The 25,700-nt window shown below is 39.2% G+C and overlaps 1 protein-coding gene across 2 annotated transcripts in view; it reads right to left on the bottom strand.

Annotated features, from left to right (window-relative positions):
• Positions 1–25,700, bottom strand: part of LOC109058398 (ladderlectin-like) — a 71,505-nt gene that overhangs the window by 9,903 nt on the left and 35,902 nt on the right. For both annotated transcript variants that reach the window (XM_042754752.1, XM_042754751.1), the window contains 2 exons: positions 267–290; positions 93–175 (listed from right to left, as the gene is read on the bottom strand). In XM_042754752.1, coding sequence (XP_042610686.1) covers positions 93–175; positions 267–290 — 107 coding nt within the window. The remainder of the gene's footprint in view (positions 1–92; positions 176–266; positions 291–25,700) is intronic.

Genomic DNA, 25,700 nt, shown 5'->3' with positions numbered 1-25,700 from the left:
AAGAGAATAGGACATAAAAACTATTGTTAACTAACTGAAAATTTCAAGACTTAGAAATGAAAGAATCCCTGTGATAAGATGGCATCTCATACCTCTGCATCAATCCAGGAATGCTGATAGTTAAAAAAGCGGAAGCATCTACCTTTATATGCAGACCATTCACTTTCACAGGTTTCTGTAAGAAAGATAGGTGAGTATTATTGCTGCCTTAAACCTTTAGTGTTTTCATTAAGCTGAGATCAGATTGATATTGTATGTATACACACCGGATCCGAGCAGGGTCAAGGTCCCTGTTTAAAATTGTGTAAATAGCACAAAGAAATAAACAGAACAAAGATACAAGTTAAAAAATGTTTAAGTTTGTAATTGTCCAGATACAGAGACCATATAATCAAATATAAAATAGCATTGCACAGTCTTCACTGTATAAATTAAAAAGAGTTGAATTCTTGTTAAAAGGACAAAGTAATTTAGTGAAGGGCAGTGAGTGATTTTCTCTCATTAGATTTCTTGGATTAACATAAGGACATCACAGCGGCTGGTAAATTAGAGTTGCAGTCTTTAGAGGCAATGCATCCGATTTCTTTCTCAACTGTTTCATTCACTTAGAGATAACTGACGCCATGAATTTTTAATAATATTTTATGCATTTATCCGTTCCAAAGAGCAAAAAGTCTCAAATTGAAAACTCAATTTGTTCCCGTGTTGAAGAGGCTGGGGGCGTGGCTCTCTGTGTGCACAGAACTTTGGAGTGCACCGATGCTGAATTAAACTTTTTCACCTCTTTTTGTGTTTGAATGTTTTACATGTTTTTGTTCACTCCAGGTGCAGGCAGGAGAGCTCAGTTCGAGTGTTTGCACACTTTATCCACAGCTATGGGCCCCTAAGTCATCACCACCTTTCCCCACCCACCAGCAACGGCACTGCTTTTTGTCACTACAACTAGACAGAACAAATGTAACGCTAAAATAGCTCACCATCACTTGTGTGTGTCTTCAGGAGAGTTCTGCCTCTGGAAATAATCAAAAGAAAAACAAAATATATGTATATATAAAAAGTGCCAAATAATGAGATTACAATTTTATGTCTAAGTCCAAACTAACAGTCAGTGGGATTTGAGCTAAACTGCATAGACAGAAAACTGGGCCACACACACACTTCACAACAATTACCTGAAGCCTCAGAGCAAAGAGCAGAACAAATGTAACACACTAAAAATATCTCACCACACGCTTGTACTTGATAGAAGTGTTGCCTCTGAAATAATAAAAGAAAAAGAATATATTTATGTATATATTAAAAATTATAATATTCAGATTACAATTTTATGTCTAAGTCCAAACTAGCAGTCAGTGGGATTTGAGCTAGAAGCTGCATAGATAGAAAACTGGGCCACATACACTTCACAACAATTACCTGGAAGCATCCAGAGCAAAGAAGGCAAGAAAAGAAAGAAGACAGACAAAGAGGCCAGACTGCCATTGTTCCTGTGAGAATCCAGCCAGTACTACTGCACACCTGACAAAACATGAGAGACAGAACAAGAATAAAACACATATATGCACATATCGTTTTAATTCATTATTAACCTGTTCTCACTGTCCACATTCCAATATTGCCAGCTGTACAAAAGAGCCCTGTGCATCACTATGGAGAGGTCATAGAATGAAGCTTGGCTAGTGGGACTGCAAAGTCAGATGCAGATGTAAAGAAGTATATTCACCTTGCATCAGCCACACGTAGGATCATTTAGCTGGTTTCTCCAAAATCCCCATCTGGGATGTTTTTTTTTTGTTCTTGTTTTTTTTGGTTATAATAACAAAGAAAAAAAGAATAAAAAAAGCAAATGAATTTAAGTATTTATTATTATATTACAGTATATCATTATCATAATATATATCTATATATATAAACAAAGAAGTACAATTATACTATCAGCATTCTAAAGAGTTTGCATTGACTCAGCCATATTTTATGCAACAGTTTAAAGGTGTAAGAGTTTTTTGAAGCTGATGACAAACCGCACGCTCTATGAACAAATAAAGTAGTCACGTGAAAGTACTCTGTAGCTCTCTGAGAACAAACAAATGCTTGATCTTCAATAACCTGATTCTGATTCCCCCTTTCTTTATTTAGTTTCAAACACCAAGGAGGACGACTGCTCTCGTTGATTGCGTTCCTGTTCCCCAAAAACCCACAAAGCAGGAGACGTTTATGATTGAGGCAATGAGATGATTTCAGCACCACATGTTACATTAACCCTAAAGTCAACCACAAAACAAGTTTACTTATTGATAGAACTGCCACCTTTCACACATACAGACTTTTTTGGGAGGAAGGAAAATTACTGGTACATTGGCATAATATGATTAAAGAGATTATGTTTTCCGTGAACAGGATATTTTCAAAAATACCAGTTAAATTCGTTCCAGGAATTTATATGGTAAGAAAGCTGTGTAACATTACCCAGTAAAAATATCCGGAACTTCTGCTGTGTGTGAACGACAGAAGGGTAAAAATTACCAGGTATGGAGCCACGTACTATGACAAGCACCGTTTAGTTAAACATTTTAAACTTTGTATTGAGACTTTTCCATGATGAATCGTTTCGTTATGCATGTTAATGCGGATAGTCTACAATTGGATAATTCCATGGATATCAGTGATATTGCAATTATGACCTCGTCATAACTGTAGATATCTTCAATGCATAGTATTGAATTTAGAATAGTCATTAATCGCATTTGTAGATTATCTTAATTCCAATGTCATTTTGACCTAGTCATACTACACATCCAGGACATCTACAATGCTATTATGAATTAGTCTTAATCTTCCATTGACTTCCATTGAAAAATATTTTCAGATATCTTTAAATGAGTTTTGACTAGTCGTAATCCCCATTTCAAGACATTCTTTAAAATATGATTTGACTAGTCTAAAGACAATTTAATATATCTTTAAAAAAAAAAATTAAAGATATCCTCAATACATTTGTAGATATCTGCAAATATTAATTTTATGACTAGTTAAACTTACAGTAAGAGTAGATATCCTCGACTGAATTGGAATTATGAATAGTCAAACCAACCAATTTAAAGATATATGCAATTTAATCATGGATATCCCAATCAGATTTTTGACTAGGAAGAACTACTGTATATTTGGAGATATCTGCATTTAGCTTTGTGACTAGGAGTAATTGCATTTTAGATATCTGGAATTAACAATTTGAGTAGTCGAAATTCCTTTATAGATATCTAAACTGTGCATGCCAATACACCTTTGTTGAGCCCCACCTTAAACAGTTTATTTAACCAATCCTAGTGTAGGGTTTCAGAGCGAACCAGACAAATTAAATATTTTTTTTGCTTTTTAGGAGCATGGTTGAAACAATGAGCCCAAATTCCACAGAAAGGCTCAAGACACAGGATGTTTGTGAACCCACATCCTAGCGCACCGAGTCGGAGAGCAAGTCCACTAACTAGCAGCAGCTTGAACAGCTTTCAACACAACTTTGTTGTGGTATTTCAAGGTTTACCAAGCCACATCGCTTCAATCCCGTATTTAACACTTTACCCTACTTGCAGATTACTGAACATAATCAGACCCGAACCAACAAATTAAAGATTTGATCGGGAGCTCCGATTGGTTGGAGAACATGAGGAGCCGAATTCCACAGAAAGGCAACAGGATGTTGTAATCAATTCCTAACCCCACAAGGGTCACAAGCAAGTCCACTAACTAGCAGCTTTAACAGCTTTCAACATTAGAACAAAAAAGAACAATTACTGACAATTCCAATTCGGAAAGAAGATTGTTGGGGGGGCAATTTTGGGGCAAGTACAAGATTGATGGTCAAAGAGATGCATAGCATGACCATCACATGATAGTCATGCCTGCCTTTTGCCTTTTAGCTCTTTAGCTTTTTGGTCATGGCTTGTAGTCATGCTTTTTGTCATCACCTTTTGCGTTCTTTGAGCGCTGTTCCAGTGTGCTTCGGCACTGCTGCCGCCTGCTGCTACTTAGCCACGATGAAAAGAAAAAACACAACCTAGTCTCGTCAAACTTTACTTCTGTTCTTTTACTTTAGTTTCTTTTACTTATCCGTTAAGAGTTTCATGTCTCCGAGTCTGACCTCGACTGCCTGCCTAAAACTACAAACCAGCCCACAACTCTGCATCGTCAGCCAACGCCCAACCACGGGCTTCCCAAGATGTCACTTCAACGACTACTGAGCTTCCAGCCAATCAGCAACCTCGGGAAACCCCCTTTTTGACAAAGGAACCCCCTTTACACAGGCAATGCAAGTGACTTGCCTCCAGATTCTGAGCTGAAGTGGTGCATTTAATATAAAGTTTAACCTCATTGAGGAACTCAATGCGAGAGTTAATTAAGTGACTGATGGTTGTTTCATGTCTTATGTAATTTCATGGTATTGCTATAAACTTGGGATTTCATATTTTCATCTCTCTTAAAATCATCCTTTCCTAACTTTCTCTCTTCCTGCAACTTATATATATGAATGTGTGAATGCGTGTGTTAGATTAGTTTATATGTCTTATTTATCCAATAAAGCCTTATTAAAAAGAGAAGTATCTTGTGTTTTGTGCTTACAAGTTAATGTCTTAAACTGCTGATCTTGTTACTGTGCTAATTAATAGTGTTTTCACTATATTTTGGATTTTAATATCCATTGCAGAGTTGATGTTATATGGCTTGTTCAAAATTTTGTCTAAGAGTTGTATAATAAAGGTCCCACGTCTTTGGGTGATTTTATGCTGTTTTATACAGAAGTAATTCAAAAGTATGGAAATAAAAATGTAGCTGGAGCATGTGTAAGGCTATGCAGAGAGAACTCCACGTCTTTGGGTGATTTTATGCTGTTTGGTGCTGTGGATCAAATTGTGTTAGCCTTTATTTACAAACAAATACATGTATAAGCCTCATGTCAGTCGTTGCAACATTTAATATAATGTTAAAAGAATCAGAGTGTCTATTTACACTATGTGCAATTAGCCCGCTTTATTGGCAGAGGCTATTTACACTATCCTCCCACTAACGTGTGATTGGGATAGTCAACAGTACAAGATGATGCTCAGTTTCAGTGGGAGTAGAGGATAAAGTGTGTGCTTTTTTGATCGGGCGATCGACCCAAGTTCGAATCAGCCTTTTGCCAAACTTTTTTTCAAATCTCATATCGTATTGGAAAGGCATTTAAATTTTTCAATAAGAATGAAGGAAATAAAAGTTTGAAAATAAATATTGGGGTAGGGTTAAGGTAGTACGTACTGTAGGGATCGGGCTTTATTGTGCCAATAAGGTGGCATCCATTTAAAATTTTTAAATTAAAATGATCATTTACACTCAATACGTCATTATTGCATACTGTTTTATAATGTACTACAATACTTAGGTGCAGATAATTGCCACTATTTGAAATTAGCAGTATAAATAGCAAAAAATCTTGCTATTTTAACAGTGTAAATGGAATCTATAGCTATTTGCACTTAATGTAAATAGCATATCGTTAAAAAAATACTGCTATTTTCATGTAGTGTAAATAAGAATCTAATTGCTTTTTACACTTAGTACAAATAGCCGCTGCCTAAAAGAATACATTGGCACACATCACTGAACACAGCAGAATATCATTGTTACAGAGGAGGCTCCCATACCGCATCCTCCGCACCACCAGAGGGAACTGTCCCCTGAGTATTAGCTAGCTTTCATTCGGACTCCATTTCCCATCATCCCTCATACCTGGGACTGATTACACCACAACACCTGATTACACTCACACCTGATTATGCATCTACACCTGCACCTCATTTACTGACTTCAACATATAATGCCACATTATAAATTACCTGGGGGCCTCTTGTGGTATTCCATTGCTAGGCTAACCAATGGTTTATATTTCTCTGGGAGGAACTGAAGTGTTTGAAGGTTGGTGTTTGGTGTGGACGTTACTCTTGGCGGTCCTGATTGAGCGGATACTCTCATTGAGGAAATGAATTGGGTGTTTGAGAGAGAGACGGCAGGTTGGCACAGCTGTACTGTGACTGGACCGGAGATGGAAGAAGGAGGTGGAAGAGGACAAGATAAGGAGAAAAGTGGTAAGGGAAAGCAGATAGGGAGAAAAAAATTAAAATCAGAAGAAGAAGAAAAGGAAGGCAAATACACTAGGTATTAGCAGTAACTCGGATTGAGTGGAGGAGGAGAGTGATATGTGTACTTTAGAAGAATGAGATGATGAAGAGTTTAAAGTAGTTATTAAGTTTTAAGTAAGGATTGGAGGTGGAGTGGAAGGTTTAAATCGGTTCGATTGACTGTGGCGTTTTAAAGAAAGCAGTTGGAGATATAATTTGCAGCAAGGGTCTGAGAAATGGAAGTTTAATGATTACGTGTAAAGATGTGGGGTCAGAGAGATCGGGTTCTCAAGCTGGAAAGATTGGGGCAATTTCAGGTGGACAGGGTTGTTGTTGATCAGGGAAGGAAACAGTGGAGTAAGGGGGGTGATTACAAGTATCCCGTTGTGTGTAGAGATGAAAAGAGGTGAAATCTAATTTAAAAGGTGGTACTATAATTAGTGCACAACCGACTTCAAGCAACAAGAGAGGGGGCTAAGGTGGGATAGCCAGTCAATTTGCAGCAGTTTGAGGGTGTAGGCTCTCCCACAACGAGAGTAACAATTGGATATGAGTTACTTTGTCAGACCTTATGTTTCCAAAAACCACTTAGATGCTATAAACTGTCAGCGATTTGGGACATGTAGCAGCAATGTGCAAGGGAAACTAGAAGGTGTGCCAGATGTGGATGAAATCATAATTTATGGTCAGTGTGGGGAAGGTTGTATCACCAAATGTTGTAATTGTGGAGGTGCGCATAATGTGGTCGTATGGTGGATGTGCAGTGATGAGGGAAGCAGTGCAGGTGCAACAAGTAAGAGTGGGGCAGAAGGTATCATATGCAGAAGCCAGTAAAAATGATACGAAATCAAGTCAGCAGGGAAGTAGCCAGTGGGGGTTGGTGTGGAGAGTGAAACAAGTCAAGTTTAAAGGAGAATGAGGGGGAAATGATGATAGTCAATGTAAGGAAATTAGTGACATTTATTGCCGGTAGTGTGATTAATGGAACAGCAGAGGTAAAATCTAAGACCGAAAAGAATACAGTTGATAGTTATGGCAGCAGTACGACATCTGAATATAACAGGACTGACATGGGAAATAGTGAGAGATGATCTCAAACAACAGTCTAGACGTCAGGAAATCACTGTGTTGGTATAATATTAATTATGGTTTTAATATTACAATGGAATGGTCCGAAGCCTGGATAGCAAATGGACAAGAGTATTAAATCTTTAACCTTCGATGGAATGGTGGAAAAACCAGATTTATGTGTATTCCAGGAAACGTGGCTTAGTCCAAATTTGGATTTTTGTGATACAGGGATATATGGGGTTTGTCGAGATAGGAAAAGAAGGTGGTGGGGGGAGGGTGTATTAGGATTTATTAGACCAGGGGCTTCCGAATATAGGACCTCTGGGACTGGGAAAGGAGTTGGAATATGTGGTGGTGGAAGTGTGGATAGGGGATGGACAGTTTATAGCAATAATTAACTTTTAAAATCCATGTAGGAGATTGGACTTAAATTGCCAATGAGAGGGGGACTTGAGGGACAGGATTAGCATCGAAAGGTAGTATGGTGTTGGGGACTATTAACGCTCAGAGCCCCACTTGGGGGTGGGAAAAGAAGGTTTGGTAGAAATGGTCAGGTCATAGAGGAGTTGTTGGATTTAAAAGTTGCTGGTGTGTCTGATGGTAGAGAACAAGAATTGATTATGGTATCTGGAAAATGAGTCGGCGTTAGATCTTTACAATTATTCTAAGATATAGCAAGATTATGTGAATGGGAGGTATGGAAGGAATCAACTGTAGGAAGTAATCATTTTCCTATATTATGTTCTATTCAAATGAGGACAAAAAGACGATCTGAAGAGGGAGGAAGGAGCTGGATGTTTGGTAAGGCAAATTAGGCAAAATTTTAAGGAGCTTTTGTGATGAAAGGTTAGATGAGGAGGTCTAGAGATCTGGATATTGACAAGAGAATACAGTAGTTTCCAGGAAATATAAAGGGGTGGGCAGATGAAACTATTCCTAAGAAGCTCTTGCAAATAAGGAGAAGGAAAAGCAGTTCCGTGGTGGACAGGGAATGTAGAGAAGTAGTAAGAAAAAAAAATAGGAATAGGGCTTTTAGGCAGTTTTGAGACGGACACATAATTTGAGCATTTATTTCAATATAAAAGAGCTCAAGCATTAGTAAGTAAAGACCATTCGGCAGGCTAAGAGAGATTAATTGCGTCGTTCTTGCAGCTCTCCATAGGTAGAATGACACCTGTGGGAGAAGTGTGGGGGATAAGGAGGATGGGTGGGGAAAGGAGTAGGTAGTGGGTTTACCCTGTAATGGTGAGGTGGGGTGCTCTTCTTTGAGAAAGCTGTGATTGACAAGGGAGAAGGCAGAGATTATGGCAAAAGCTTTTGTGTAGTAATGCAATAGCTCTGAATAATCTAGAGGGAGAATGGAAGAAAGGAAGGGAACAAGGACATTGAGGGACATATCCTGGGGTCTTAGGAAAAAAGAGAGGAAGTGGATGATTGCATTGAGTGCACCATATTTCTAAGGCCTGAGCTGGGGAGAGCAATTAAACGGGCACAGGGATTGACAGCACCGGGAGGAGATGAACTGTTATGCTATGTTGACTTTTATGGGTGAGATTGTGTTAGGAAGACTGCTTAGATTATATAATAGAGTATGGGAGGAAGGACAACTTCCAAAAAGTTGGAAGGAAGCAACTGTAATTCCTATTAGGAAACCAGGGAAGGATCCTGCAAAACCTAATAGGACATCCCATATAGGTAAAATTAAGGAACGTATGGTAACAGACAGACTGGTGTATTTTTTGGAGAAAAGAGAATTAATTGATTCTTATCAAAGTGGATTCAGAAAGTGAAGAGGAACACATGGATACAGTACTGTGCCTGGAAGATGAATGAGGAAATCCAGGTTAATAGGGAATCAGTGGTGGCAGTCTTCCTTGACGCTGAGAAAAGCGTATATGATATGATGGTGGCAAGAGGGGGATGTTGATTAAATTACATCTTTTGGGAATAGGAGGGAGGGTCTTTAACTGGGTAAAGGATTTCCTGTACGAACGCTCTATTCGGGTGAGAATTGGGAAAGAAATATCTGGTAGTTATATGGTAGAATTTAACTACCAGATAATTCCCCTACTTGACTAACTGGGGCCCAGGTCAGGAAGCAGACAGACTGGCTAAAGCGACCGTCTGACTAGCCGCCTCCAGTCACAGAAGTCAGTTAATTCTCAGCACATAGAGACTCTTTCACCTAGATATCACACTATAGAGACATGTGTCTGTTCCCGGGCTAGAAAATACAAAAAACGTCCAAACCAATTTAAGAGCAACAATTTAATTGAGGGTTCAACAAATAAAAAAAACAGATGTAATATGGATAAACAAATGATAAAGCTTGGCTTATTTAATATCAGGTTCCTTTCTACGAAAGCATTTTTGTAACAATAATATGATCACTGATCATAATCTAGATGCACTCTGTTTGACAGAAACCTGGCTAAAACCTGATGATTACATTATTTTAAATGAGTCTACACCCCAAGATAACTGTTATAAACATGAGCCACGTCCAAAAGGTAAAGGGGGAGGTGTTGCTTCAATTTATAACAATGTTTTCAGTATTTCTCAGAAGGCAGGCTTCAAGTATAACTCGTTTGAAGTATTTGTGCTTAATATAAAATTATCCAGAGAAACAATGTGTAATGATAGAATGCCCCTGTGATGTTTGTGCTGGCTACTGTATACAAGGCCACTCAGGGCACCATACAGACTTTACTAAAGAGTTGCTGATTTACATCCAAGTTTAGTGCTAGGCTGCAGATAAAGTTTAATTGTTGTCATTTTAATATCCACGTTGATAATGAAAAAGATGCATTAGGATCAGCATTTATAGACATTCTGAACATCTATTGGGATTAGACAAACACGTTCTCAGGACCTACTCATTGTCGAAATCATACTCTAGATTTAATACTGTCACATGGAATTGATGTTGATGGTGTTGAAATTATGCAGCCAAGCGATGATATCTCAGATCATTATTTAGTTTTGTGCAAACTTTCAAATAGCTAAAACTGTAATTCTACTTCTTGTTACAAGTATGGTAGAACCATCACTTCTACCACAAAAGACTGCTTTAAGTAATCTTCCTGATGTATCCCAATTCCTTAGCATATCCAAAACCTCAGAACAACTTGATGATGTAACAGAAACTATGGACTCTCTCTTTTCTAGCATTTTAAATACAGTTGCTCCTTTACGCTTAAGCAAGGTTAAGGAAAACAGTCTGACACCGTGGTATAGTGAGCACATTTGCACCCTAAAGAGAGCAGCCCGGTTAAATAAATGGAGCGCAGCTGGAGGAAAAACAAAACTAGAGGTATTTCGTATTGCTTGGAGGGAAAGTACCCTATCTTACAGAAAAGCATTAAAAACTGCTAAATCTGATTACTTTTCGTCTCTTTTAGAAGAAAACAAACATAACCCCAGGTATTTATTCAATACAGTGGCTAAATTAACGAAAAAGCATCAACAAGTGTTGACATTTCTCAACATCACAGCAGTAATGACTTTATGAACTACTTTACTTCTAAAGTCGATACTATTAGAAATAATCATTCTCTACTATAGGAGAGGAAGAACTGTATAAACTTGTTAAATCATCTAAACCAACAACATGTTAGACCCTATTCCATCTAAGCTCCTAAAAGAGGTGCTTCCAGAAGTCATAGATCCTCTTCTGACTATTATTAATTCCTCATTGTTATTAGGATATGTCCCCATAACCTTCAAACTGGCTGTTATTAAGCCTCTCATCAAAAAACCACAACTTGACCCCAAAGAACTAGTTAATTATAGACTGATCTCGAATCTCCCTTTCCTGTCCAAGATACTAGAAAAGGTAGTGTCCTCACAAATATATTCCTTCTTAGAGAAAAATGGCATCTGTGAGGATTTCCAGTCCAGGATTTAGACCGTATCATAGTACTGAGACTGCTCCCCTTAGAGTTACAAATGACCTGCTCTTATCATCTGATCGTGGTTGTATCTCTCTATTAGTGCTATTGGATCTTAGTGCCGCGTTCGACACTATTGACCACACTATTCTTTTGCATAGACTAGAACACTGTTGGCATTAATGGAAGTGCATTAGCATGGTTTAAATCGTACTTACATGACCAGGGCTGGACGATAGGCCTATTCACAAAAAAATCCGATTTACGATTTAAATCGATTTTTTTGCCTCCCTACTTAAAATCAATATTCAAATGACAAAGAAATTGTTCAAAACAAGTTTTAATATAATTCTTTGTCATTTATCAGTCAAATTTATAACTGAGACAAGATGATTAATAAAAAGCAGTAACGTTATTACCTTAATGCTGGAAAGACCTTTATTTATTTATTTTTTAATACTAGCCCATCATGCATCTAACCATCCACTCTGCGTTAAGAGCTGTTCAGATTAAAACTGGCAGCTCCGCAGTGAGTCAGTGTCATGGACGTAGGACAGAGCAAGTGTAAATACAGGTCCTTCTCAAAAAATTAGCATATTATGAAAAGGTTCTCTAAACGAGCTATTAACCTAATCATCTGAATCAACTAATTAACTCTAAACACCTGCAAAAAGATTCCTGAGGCTTTTTAAAAAAACTCCCAGCCTGGTTCATTACTCAAAAAACCGCAATCATGGGTAAGACTGCCGACCTGACTGCTGTCCAGAAGGCCATCACTGACACCCTCAATCGAGAGGGTAAGACACAGAAAGAAATTTCTGAACGAATAGGCTGTTCCCAGAGTGCTGTATCAAGGCACCTCAGTGGGAAGTCTGTGGGACGGAAAAAGTGTGGCAAAAAAAACGCTGCACAACGAGAAGAGGTGACCGGACCCTGAGGAAGGATTGTGGAGAAGGCCCGATTCCAGACCTTGGGGTACCTGCGGAAGCAGTGGACTGAGTCTGGAGTAGAAACATCCAGAGCCACCGTGCACAGGCGTGTGCTTTTGAACCAGAAACAGCGGCAGAAGCGCCTGTCCTGGGCTACAGAGAAGCAGCACTGGACTGTTGCTCAGTAGTCCAAAGTACTTTTTTCGGATGAAAGCAAATTTTGCATGTCATTCGGAAATCAAGGTGCCAGAGTCTGGAGGAAGACTGGGGAGAAGGAAATGCCAAAATGCCTGAAGTCCAGTGTCAAGTACCCACAGTCAGTGATGGTCTGGGGTGCTATGTCAGCTGCTGGTGTTGGTCCACTGTGTTTTATCAAGGGCAGGGTCAATGCAGCTAGCTATCAGGAGCACTTCATGCTTCCATCTGCTGAAAAGCTTTATGGAGATGAAGATTTCGTTTTTCAGCAACGACCTGGCACCTGCTCACAGTGAAAAAACCACTGGTTAAATGGTTTACTGACCATGGTATTACTGTGCTCAACTGGCCTGCCAACTCTCCTGACCTGAACCCCATAGAGAATCTATGGGATATTGTGAGAGAAAGTTAAGAGACGCAAGACCCCAACACTCTGGATGAGCTTAAGGCCGCTATCGAAGCATCCTGGGCCTCCATAACACCTCAGCAGTGCCACAGGCTGATTGCCTCCATGCCACGCCGCATTGAAGCAGTCATTTCTGCAAAAGGATTCCCGACCAAGTATTGAGTGCATAACTGAACATAATTATTTGAAGGTTGACTTTTTTTGTATTAAAAACACTTTTCCTTTATTGGTCGGATGAAATATGCTAATTTTTTGAGATAGGAATTTTGGTTTTCATGAGCTGTATGCCAAAATCATCAGTATTAAAACAATATAAAAGACCTGAAAATATTTCAGTTGGTGTGCAATGAATCTAAAATATATGAAAGTTTAATTTTTATCATTACATTATGGAAAATAATTAACTTTTTCACAATATGCTAATTTTTTGAGAAGGACCTGTATCTACAGAAAGCCTGAAATGTCTTTTAAACAAATCAATTCAGAACGAAAGCATTATGTAATCTGTGACGGTTGCATTTCTCTTTAAAGGCGCGTCCATGTGGAGAGAGTCAGCACCCTGAATGTCATCTTGCAGGCGACAAGAAAACATTAGTTTATTAATAAATGATTAAAATGTCTCCTTTTCAAAATTATTAGGTTACTTCTGCCTGTGCTTTGTGGCAAACTTAATGCATGTTCTTGAGCGTGGAATATATTAAGGCTCATTATGGATTATAGATGTAAATTTAATATAAACCTGCGATTAGTTGAATAATGACAAATGAACGACTAGTAACTAGAAAAATCTTACATGGGGGCAGACCTATTAAATACCCTCTATCTCTGTTAAAGTTTAAGCATTTATATGCGTTTGCATAAATTCTTCTTTCAGAATGGTCCATAATGGAGAGATGCCTTAACACTGATTTGTCCTCTGAAACACAAAAGCGAAAATTGAAATAAAATTGATATTTTATGTTTTGATAATGGCCAACCCTTCTCTGCAGATATTGTGCTTCTGGTTTGTGCATTTTAAATCACATAAAGTCTACAAAATATAATGTCTCCCAAAACTCTGGTGTTTTTTGCCACGTCTGTAACGCATGTGTATTTCTCAAATCTAAAACAGCCTATAAAACATGTTCATAGACGGATACTTCACTGATGTCTGGACTCTGTTTTGGATTTAGAAAAACATAAAGAGATGGTTCAATATATTGTTTATGAATAGGCTATATTCTGTGAAAATTTATATTTCACACTCTAAAAAATATTGTATGGACGCAACAAAATAAAACGGCCGACGCTCCACTCAGGGCTCCCATAGTTCTTATTGGGCTCAGCCCTCCCCCGCGCGTTTGAGACATGCTGCCGAGCAGAGTATGAACAGTGACTGGAGCGAGGAGGGGATTTTTTTTAAAGTCCTAATGCATCTTTTTTTTTTTTTTTTTTTTTTTTGAGTTAAGGCAACTTCCTCTGAAATTAAGTTATAATAATTAATAAACTTTATTGCGCTATACAGTAGTCAACATTTGAAGTGGATCAAACCTTTCTTTAAAGTTGTTCTAAAACCAATAAACCTGTTCTGCAAGTTTGATACGCTCATAAGGCACTGTCCATATGAAAGAGCAAGAAATTCACACCTTTATCTCGACCCCCACAATCTATACAGAACTACCCCCCAACCCCCTCCAGCTGAACTGAACTCTGTCTGTTTTTTTGGCTGTGAGGAACGCTGTGTTGTTACTGGGTTGAAACATGCCTGCACTCACAGCAGCCGTTCTCTTTTTATTCATTATTTTCTCGCAGCCCATATTATTATTTTCATTAGACCAAAATACTAAAATAAGTGGGTTCCCCATCTATGAGTGACGGCAGAGGGGGAACCAGGGTCGGCGGATTAATGCGGGAGTAAAACACGGGTTTGATCTTAGATACATGAAAGGAGGGGTGAATTCTCCTGTACGCTGGAGGAAGTTTGAGTCACCGGACTAATAATCTCGGTGACAGGGAACGGGCCAATAAATTTGGGAGCTAGCTTGTTAGAAACGGAACGGAGCGGAATGTTCTTGGTAGAAAGCCACACTTTTTGACCCACGACATATACGGGAGGCTTAGACTGGTGGCGATTGGCTGTAGCCCTCACGGGCTCTGGTCCATGTGCGGTGGCACCTCTGGACGAAGGCGTGAGCGGAGGGGACCGCGACTTCAGATTCCAGACTAGGAAAAACTAGTGGCTGGTAACCTATTCTACACTCAAACGGAGAGAGGCCTGTGGATGACACTGGTAACGAGTTATGCGCGTACTCAACCATAGAGAGTTGTTGGCTCCAGGAAGAAGGATTCTTGGAAACCGAACATCGCAAAATTCTCTCCAAATCTTGGTTGGCACACTCGGACTGACCATTGCTTTGGGCAAGGGAATGAAATGTGCCGCCTTCGAGAACCGGTCCACTACGGTCAAAACAACTGTCATGCCATTAGAGGGTGGGAGGGCGGTGACAAAATCTAGCGCAATTTGGGACCAGGGTCTCGAAGGGACAGACAGCGGTTGGAGTAACCCATCCGGGGGTTGGTTAGTCGTCTTACCACTGGCACAAACTGAGCAAGCCAAAAAAAATTGTGAATATCGCGAGCCATTAATGGCCACCAGAATCGTTGCTTTACTAAGCAGCTAGTCTGGCTTACTCCTGGATGACAAGCCACATTGGAGCAATGACCCCATCGAATAACGTCGGACCGTAACTCCTCCGGAACAAACAATCGATTTGGTGGGCAACTGGGCGGAAGTTTTACCCCTTCTGAGGCCATCTTGACCTTCGATTCGACCTCCCATATGAGTGCGGAGACAACTACTTTCTCAGGTAAAATGCACTCGGGGGTAACCGGGCGTTCGGATGGATCAAAAAAGCGAGATAAGGAATCGGATTTGATGTTCTTGGAACCCGGGCGGTACGAGAGTGAAAAATCGAAACTTCAGAAAAAAAAGTGCCCACCGAGCCTGCCTGGAGTTGAGTCTTTTAGCAGATCTAATATATTCAAGATTCTTATGGTCGGTCCAGACGATAAAAGGTACCTCCGACCCCCAATGACGCCACTCCTCCAATGCTAACTTGACGGCCAACAATTCTCTGTTACCAATGTCATAGTTACATTCGGCAGGTGATAGACGATGGGAGAAAAACGCGCAGGGATGCATCTTGTCGTATGGAAAGCGCGATGGGAAAGAACTGCGCCTACCCCCACCTCTGATGCGTCAACCTCCACCACGAACTGACATGTGGGATCAGGGGCGACTAAAATGGGGGCCAAAACAAAGCGGCTCTTGAGGTTGGTAAACACAGCCTCGGCTGTACTGGACCACCTGAACGTAGTTCTGGGGGAGGTCAAGGTGGTCAGAGGTGCAGCTAGTTGGCTGAAGTTGAGAATGAAACGCCGATAGAAGTTGGCGAATCCCAGAAACTGCTGTAGGGCCTTACGGGAATCTGGACTTGGTCAATCTATCACAGCCTTAATCTTGTCAGGATCCATGCGCACTCCCTCCAAAGAGACGATGTAGCCTAGGAAAGAAACATACTGTGCATGAAAAACGCATTTCTCCGCCTTGACAAAAAGCCCATTCTCTAGCAACCTCTGAAGCACTCGCCTGACGTGTTGAACGTGTTCCTGGAGAGACGAAGAAAAAAAATCAATATGTCATCCAGGTAAACATATATGAATCGATTTACCATGTCTCTCAACACGTCATTCACGACTGCCTGAAAAACCGCTGGGGAGTTGGAAAACCCGAAGGGCATGACCAAATATTCAAAATGCCATCTGGGGGTGTTAAAAGCGGTTTTCTATTCATCCCCCTTCCTGATGCGAACCAAATGAGAAGCGTTACGTAAATCCAATTTTGTGAAAATGGATGCTCCTTGCAACCTCTCGAAAGCTGAAGACATCAACGGCAAAGGATATGTATTCTTCACCGTGATGTTGTTCAACTCTCGGTAATCAATACAAGGTTGCAGAGAACCATCCTTCTTACCAACAAAAAAGAACCCCGCATCCGCTGGAGAAGAGGAAGGTCAGATGAACCCCGTTGCTAGAGAATCAGAAATATATTTCTCCATGGCATCCTTCTCAGGAATAGAAAGAGAGTAAAGTTTGCCTTTAGACGGAGACTTACCTGGTAATAACTCTATAGCACAATCATAGGGATGATGCAAAGGAAGAGAAGCAGCGCGAGACTTACTTAACACCTCCTTCAGCTCCAGGTACTCCGCGGACACGTTTGACAGAACCGCTGCCTTCTCCTGAAACACAGAAACAGACACAGACGAACAAGCAGACACCAGACAGGACTCGTGACAGTGCTCGCTCCACATAGTGACGGAGTTAGAGCCCCAATCCACCCGAGGGTTATGTCTCACGAGCCAAGGATGGCCTAAAACAATGGGTGCAACCGGGGAGTCAAGCAGGAGGAATGGAATGGTCTCTGTGTGATTGCCGGAGGTGATGAGGGTTATGGGACCAGTAGTGTGTGTGATGTTGGGGAGTTCCTGACCATTGAGAGCGTTGACGGAGATCTGGTGGGAGAGAGGCGTGATAGGGAGTCTTAACTGGTGAGCCAGATGTGCGTCAATAAAATTACCCTCCGCTCAGGAGTCCAGGAGTGGCTGACAGGAGTAGGTTTCGTTGGCCCATCTCAGTCTCACCGGAAAGAGAGTAGTCGATGAGGACTTCCCGGCAGAGATCCCACCCGATAGTAGCCTCACCTTTACTACCGGGCCTGCTCTTTTACCGGGCAAGAGTGTAAGAAATGTCAAGAGCCACCACAGTAAAGGCAGAGTCCCTGGAGCCTCCGCCTCTCTCTCTCCTCCCGGGACAGCCGAGCCCTCCCCACCTGCATGGGTTCGTGATCGACGACGGGACCGATCGTGTTCTCCGTCCTGCTGTCTCGAACTCCAGTGCTTCCGGGAGTGCGTGTAGATCGGGCTGCCCGTCCCGACAAAAGCCACCTTAGACTCCTCTGTCTCGCATGTTCGGGGCTGCAATGAGAAATGCATAGAACATCTGGTAAGGAATGCTCTACAGAAGTTCGGCTCACCGGCATAACTCTCGGGGATGGGTATGTGGGTCTCTGGGCGATGACTCATCTCTGGTACGGTGCGGGGAACAGTCGGTGTGGGCGGCGCAGCGGGAATGCTTAGTAGTTGGACCTGCTGGGTGAGCTCGGATACCTGCATCACAAGCGCTTGAACTTCGCGTCCGGTGTTGGTAATGCTCTCCTGCTGCTGATCCATCCGAGAGACGCTGTGGTGGATGAAATCCGCCAGCAAGGTTGAGCTTGCTGCTTCCATGAATGGTCAGATCGTTCTGTAACGGCAAAAAGGAGCAGAAGCAATTGCAAGTGGAATGAGTCTTTAATGAACAACGTTCACACAGAGCGTCAGATAACAACAGAGCCACACAATAGATACTGGGCAGATCTCTCGCAGCCAAGAATCAGGTCCGGAACCAGACAGCAGGAGAGCGTGACGCAGGGACTGAGATGGTCGATCCTGAGGTGAGTACGGAGGTGAAGATCCCACGGTGAACCAGGAGTGAGCGATCTGTCTTGCGTGAAACAGGAGACAAAGAACAAAGACCAGGCACGCACATGGGAGACTGCAACAACGATCTGACAAACACAAGACTAGAGACAGGGCAATAAATAGTGAGCTGGAAATGACTCACAGCTGCCGCTGATGTTCTAATTAGCGGTCACGCCCACATGAGACAATCAGTGATAACAAGACACACACCTGACACTACCCATACAAGATCAAGATGAGACAACGGTTCTACCAACTGTGACATAGCCTCAGTGCATTCCTTGTGAAGTTCTCTAAAATTCTTGAATCCAGTTTGCTTGACAATCCTCGTAAGGCTGCGGTTCTCTCAGTTGGTTGTGCATCTTTTTCTTCCACACTTTTTCGTTCCACTCAACTTTCTGTTAACATGCTTAGATACAGCACTCTTTGAACAGCCAGCTTATTGGCAATGAATTTTTGTGACTTACACTCATTGTGAAGGGTGTCAATGACTCTCAGAGACCATTTTGAAGGCTCAGGAAACCTTTGCAGGTGTTTTGATTTGATTAGCTGATTGGCATGTCATCATATTCTAATTTGTTGCGATCGTGAATTGGTGGGTTTTTGGTAAATGTGAGACAAAATCTTCACAATTAAAAGAACCAAAGGCTTAGACTACGTCAGTCTGTGTGCATTGAATTTATTTAATACATGAGTTTCACAATTTGAGTAGAATTACTAAAATAAATTAACTTTTCCTCAACATTCTAATTTCTTGAGAAGCACCTGTATGTGTATTTTTATGCTCTACTGTTAGTGTTATCTGTATGCACCAAGGGTCTGAGAGTAACGCAATTTCAATTCTCTGTATGTATGTACTGTACATGTGGAAGAATTGACAATAAAGCTGACTTTAACATTTGTAATGCTTTCTGGAGTATTTAAATTTGTTATTCGTTCTCTCATTGTTTGTGTAATTTCTCTGTTCCCTGCTGATATCCAAAAACCTAAAAACTCAACCATATCTGTCATTACTTCACATTTTTTTAGTTAAATTTTAATCCTGCCTCAGCTAAGCTATTTTTTCCTTTTTCACAGTTTCTACATGCTCTTTCTCATGGTTACTTACAATTAATAAATCATCAATTTAGATTTCTCCATGTAATTCCTTCAGAATCTCCATCATTACAGTCTGAAATATTACTGAAGAATTTATATATCCTTGAGGTAATCGTTGATATACATTATGTTTCTTATTTACAGTAAAAGCAGTTTTTTCTTGACTTTCCTCTGCTAACAGAATTGACCAATATCAATTTGCTAAATGTAGTTTTGATAAAAAAAAATTTCCATCGTTTAATCTTTCTTTGCTTTGCTAAATCTAGTTTTGTTAGAATTTTTCTTTATATTTTGGTTTGTTTAATTCTTTTTAATGCTTTATAGTTTGTTACTGTTTTGTATGTTTTTTGAGGTTTTTGTATTGGTTTTTTTGTTATTTTTGTTTTAATTTCTTTAAGAACTCCCTGCTCCACTAACTCTTGTATTGTTTGACTTAATTCTTCTTAAGCCACAATGTCAATACCCAATTAATAAATTGGCTAATGTATTCCTCCTAGTATTTCATGCGCATATTCATCACTAACTTTTCCACAGTCATTTTTATATCTTCTATAAGGAGCTTCTCGTAAGAATTGTATTAACTCATCTTTTGCCCCCACTGATCCTATCATTTTACTATGTATTCTTGTTAGTTCTTGTTCAATATTCACTTCTTTTAATCTCAAAACCTTTTTTAGATCTTTTGCAGCTAATAATTTATCTAGTCCTTTTATAATTTTAATTCTGAATTTCTCTCCTATTTGTTCTTTTTCTATTCTTCCATTATAAGCTTGAATTAAAATATCATCTGTAAATTGTATTGGCTCTGTTGTAGTGGTCACCTGTGCTCCCGTATCTAAAAGGTACTCTATTACTTCTAAATTAACAAATAATTTTTTCTTCTTTTTCTATTACTCTCTGGTCACAAATGTCAACAGGCCAAGTATTTCTCACTGCTGTGCTTCTTGTTTTCTCTCTACTACCTTTTTTGACATTTGAGTTTTCTGTTTTACACATTTGAATCACTTGGTTTCTTATTTCTGGGGTCATTTTTCCCCATCTATCTTCTGGAATGTATCTTGTTTCTTCTGTATTATTTCCTAATTCGTTTTTTTTTTCCTATTCTTGCATTATTTATTTTCTAGGCTTTTGTGCTCTGACTTTCCATTCTGGGTACAACATTTTTATTTCCCTCTCTCTGTCTGGGAACAAGTATTATATGTTTTATTTTTTCCACTCATTTTACAATAACTTTCTATGGCTTCTGCATATTCCTATTTTGAGGTTCTTTTTTTCCTCACTATTCTTACATGTTGAGAACTTAAATCATATTCAGCAATTCTCTCTTCTATTTGTTTTTTAGTTACAGTATTTAAGATTGTTATTAATTTATATCTCCCTGGAATATTTCTTCCTACATCCCTAAGTAATCTAATGTGTCATGGGTGTCTCTTCTATTGATAACCATACACTTAACAATGGAACTTGATCTCTAAACGCATTGATTAACATTTCTTTCCATTGTGAACATTTGTTCTCTGTACCTGTTAAGTTTCTAACTTTTTCTATGGCCTGTGCACATATGAACTAAGCAAGTTACAGCTTCGCAACTTAAACTTGCATTTTTTGCTGCTTTAATAATACGTTCTGTATAAGCACTATGATCTTCTCCTTTCTTTTTGGGTCCTATTTGCTTTCTTACTGCATCTGTTAATTGTAGTTCTAATAACTTAGCTTATATATCTGTTTGTTCTTCCCTACTCTGCTTTGGAGTTATACATTCTAATTGTCTCACTGGGGAATTCCTAATTCCTGCAGCTGGTCTAAAGGGGCCTCTCCTTTTTTCTCTCTCCTGATCTATTTTCTTTGCTCTCCCAGCTCTCAGATGTTCCTGATCCTAATTTTGCTATAGCCTGCTGACCTTTTACTGTGTCTAACTCCCTCTTCAGTTGTTTCACTTTTGCTTTTAAAGGGGTCATATGATGCTGCTAAAAAGAACATTATTTTTTGTATTTGTGTGTAATAAAATGTGTTTATGCAGTTTAAGGTTCAAAAAAGATTATTTTCCACATAATTTACATTATTGTTTCTCCTCTGTCCCCCGCCTTTCTGAAACGCATAGTTTTTTACAAAGCTCATCGTTTTGAAAAGCCAGGTGTGTTCTGATTGGTCAGCTATCCAGTACGTTGTGATTGGCTGAATACCTCAAGCGTGTGACGGAAATGTTACGCCCCTTACCATAATGTCATGCCCTGTCTGGCTAAGCCAGAGAGACAAAAACATTAAAGCCCATTATAAATGAGGCATTTGTTGCATCCAGTGGGGACATAATTATGCATTAAAATGATTTATACTTTCTTTTTAAAAGTTGCGTTGCATTGTGCCACGTAAACATAAAACCATGCCTGCATTTGTGATTGGAGAAATGACAAACAGCAAGTTTGTACATCCCTTTGGACACTACGACCACGTTCACCCCTGCCAACCCCATACGTTAATACGTTAAATACGTTACAAACAAAATACTAATATATAAAAACAGAAATAAAAACAAAGGTATATTATTTGCAAGCTCGGTTGATAAGAGGCATCAATGGCAAGGCCTCTGGCACCGGAGAAGCTGTACCACAAAACCAGCATCTGATTTCCTCACTGCGCTTCAGTCCCTTATAGACAGCAGGTGGATTCCAATGTCTTGTGACATCATGAGGTCTGGAAATTCCCTAAGAAGCTCCCTATAAGAAGCCTTCCATTTTCTAATTTTTTCTCCTCTGGGACTTTCTACTTTGATGCCTCCTGCTCTGCATCTACAACACAGCATTCTATGATAACTTTCCCTTTCTTCATTTTCCTTTAGCATAGCTTTTATTAATACATGTTTCATTTCTAGCTATACTTTTACTAATATGTGCAATAGATATTTGCTCAATAAATGCTTTCACGCAATTACAATACAACGTGTGGTGTCTTTCTTAATGAACCATTTTCCTAATAAAAACAATTATAATATAACGTGGTGTCTTTCTTAAAGGGGTTATATGATGCTTTTTTAAAGATCATTATTTTGTGTATTTGGTGTAATAGAATCTGTTGACATGCTTTAATGTTCAAAAACCACTTTATTTTTCAAATACCGTACATTATTGTAGGTCCTCTATGCCCCACCTCTCTCAAATGCGTCGTTTTCTACAAAGTCCCTCCTTCTGACAAGAGCAGTCTGCTCTGATTGGCCAACTGGCCCAGTGCATTGTGATTGGCTGAATACCACAAGCACTCGTTGGAAATATAATGCCCCTTTCATAATCGTGAGCTTCATCTTTCAAAATAAATGTAAAGACAGTTAATAATGTCCTTAGTTTTACCATCAAAGGTTCAAGCTCAAAAGGGGAACAGAGTCTCGTGACAGACACAGTGATGAAGCTTGTATGTGTTTGCAGTACACAAGCCATGGACGGTTAAGACCGCTGACTCCACTGTGTGATCCTGTCTCTCACTCTCAAATACGTACACTTGCAATGTACAAAATTCTGTATTTGAACAATAACTAGCAAATACTTAAACTATCAACAAAATATACTTACAGTAACTGACACAGAATCGCCACATTGTCGTTGCAAAGTCAGAATTACCTCCTCTCCTAGGTTCATGAAACGGTCGTCCATAAAATGCATTGATGTTCTGTTGTAAGTAATCTTAATGATTCCTAAATGCATATACTTTCAGAAGGCCAAATAAAGTGTTTTCGCATAGATACACACAGCATCTCCCTGACATGACTGCTTCAACACTAACTGTGTTACTGAAACTACGCCTTCTTTCTTTGCGTGAACATTTGGGCAGCATTACGCAAATATTTCCACATAGTGACGTAGATGTGGGGGGTGTTTAAACGAGGTGCTTTGGGGGGGGGCGTGGCAGAGTCTTATTTCCAATTTCCAATTTCCAATAATTAATTTTCAAATATATGCGGTTACAATGCAAAGGTATTACATATAAAGAAAAAGGCAAACTTGCAATAGGACTATTGCATATTTTCCTCAACCCCTGGAAGTTTCAAGTGCTCTTCTGGTGTCGTAGTGAGACAGCATTGTGCTCCAAGATCTTATGTTGTAGACTATGGAAGTAAGGAGTACTGTTGCAACATTCAGCATCTTTGCAAAAGCACAGCGAAAGCCAATGAAGCCTGTCACGGGCCTAACAATGAACACTGGACTGAAATATCAGAGACAATGAGAGATGAAGAGCACAAACCTGTTGATAACTCTAGTTTGCCTCAATCACTGCCTAAAGAGCTTTCATCTGGCAAACAAACCCTGCCAGCTGGACATTATGTCACCAAACGGGAAAGAATTGTGAGGCCTCCAAACAGGCTCTGCTTATAGTTAGGGAAAGTAGTGGTAACGACACCTTGTGGAAGTGACGTGCTGGTAACCTCTCCTTCCTAGATACATATGATGCTGCTTGACTGTTCATTGTTATTGTTACATGCATCATTGACTAAATTTTACACAGAATGTGTGCTAATTCCTTTGTTCATGTTTTACTTGGATGTCTTGCATGTTATCTGCGGAGTTAAAAAAAAAATTACAGTCAGATGTTTAACATTCATAATAGCTGCATACAGTAGGTGGCCAACCAAAATGCCTATTACTGGCGTTCGGCGTTAACTCCAAGTCAGTCGTGTGTTAAATTTGTTCACGAAACTACTGCCAGGTGGTGCGAAGGGACAGTTTGCAAACTGACTGGAAATTACATGTTGTTTTGTAAATGGAGTTCAAATAACGAAATAAAACAACAATAACATTATAATATAACATTATAACATCCTTAAAAATCATTAGAAAATGAATTTAAAATAATTATTTAGAAAGTTATTTTCAATACATGAGATAGCCGTAGGCTGCAGCCTAACGCATCAAAGAAAAAGAAGAAGAAAAAATTATTAAATTTACAGAAAGAATCTTACTGGATGTTATGGTTATTAAACAGTCATTATGAAAACCATTAAAGCTATGCAATTTCCTGTTTAATGTTGTATTATAGTATGTAGGATATTAACTTGGAATATTTAAATTACATTTAAGGAGGTGTGCAGGCTATGCCATAAAAATAAAACGATTGAAAAGGTATCTTATGATTGAGTGTTATAGGCTAGGCCTAGTTCTAACATATTTTGTCTAACATATAATGTCACAAATTATGAAAGGCTTTTTGGTTTGATTTAATAATTCTCTGATGTATTTCAGCAGGTCACACGTACTCAATCATTATCTGGCCTTTTTTAAAAATATTTTATTCCCATATACAGAGCCCATGACATGCCGAAAATTATGTCCATGAGTTAAGAAATTTACCTCTTTTTATTGTTCCTATAAAACAGTTCATTATGTTTTTAATTGCAAAGTTATATTTCTTATTGTTTCATTTTAAATGAATTTAGAAAAATGTTTGGAACTTTTTTTTTTAATTCATTTTTGTTTTTGTTTTGTTTTGAGTGACGACCAAGCGTATAGCAGCAGATTGATCACGTTAAAGCCCCTCGTGGCAAGCGCACGTTTAAATACACTGTATTTAATTGATTGATTGTATTTTCATTGATTGATTATATAAATTGTAATAATATAATAAATTTTATGTTATATATATTAAATATTTGTTAAATCTATTTATGTATTACATTTAAATCTAATTATCTATTTAAATATATTAAACTTTAATATATTTTAATCTATTTAACTTTATTTAATTAACTATATTTAATTTATAGATCTAATACAGATGTAAACTGCTGTTTCTGTCAATGCTCCAGTGAAAAATACCACTTAAATAAATAAAGTAAAACAAATAAAATAAAATAAAACAAGTGGGCCTCGAACCCGGGTCTCCGGCATGGGAGGCGGACACACTAACAAGGAGGCTAAATGACTGCAGCCACTAGCGTCTGTCGTTAGTGCGTCTCTTGAGATCAGGGGAGTGAGGTTTACCTGCACAGCATCTACTCGCTGGCCTCCTTTACACAGAGATGAAGTGCCGGTAGCAGCTGAATCGGTCTTCTTTTGTCGTTGGGCTTTTTTAGTCATCGTTGGAACTCAAATAAGATTGCAATAATTGTCAAGAGTCTCTAACAAATACACAGGGTGTAAAAATAACACTGTATCAGGTTTTAAAACAGAATTCAAAGGCCGGGTTTGCCAACTTATGTGGCCTCACATGGCAGATGCTAAACCGGAAGTCCACGTCATGTCACTTGCTTTCACTTTATAAACACATGAAATGAAATTTGGCATGAAATGGAAAGCTAACAACATTTTGTTTTTGTTTTACAGGTAGTGGTGATCATGGAGAGCAGACACAGCAACAGCCAGATTGTCCCACACATGTTCTCCTGCTCTTGTTCAAGATTGTGTGGCTCAGGGGCT

This window comes from Cyprinus carpio, unplaced genomic scaffold (genome assembly GCF_018340385.1).
Source record: "Cyprinus carpio isolate SPL01 unplaced genomic scaffold, ASM1834038v1 S000006590, whole genome shotgun sequence".
NCBI lineage: Eukaryota > Metazoa > Chordata > Actinopteri > Cypriniformes > Cyprinidae > Cyprinus > Cyprinus carpio.
This window is presented reverse-complemented; position numbering and strand designations above follow the sequence as displayed.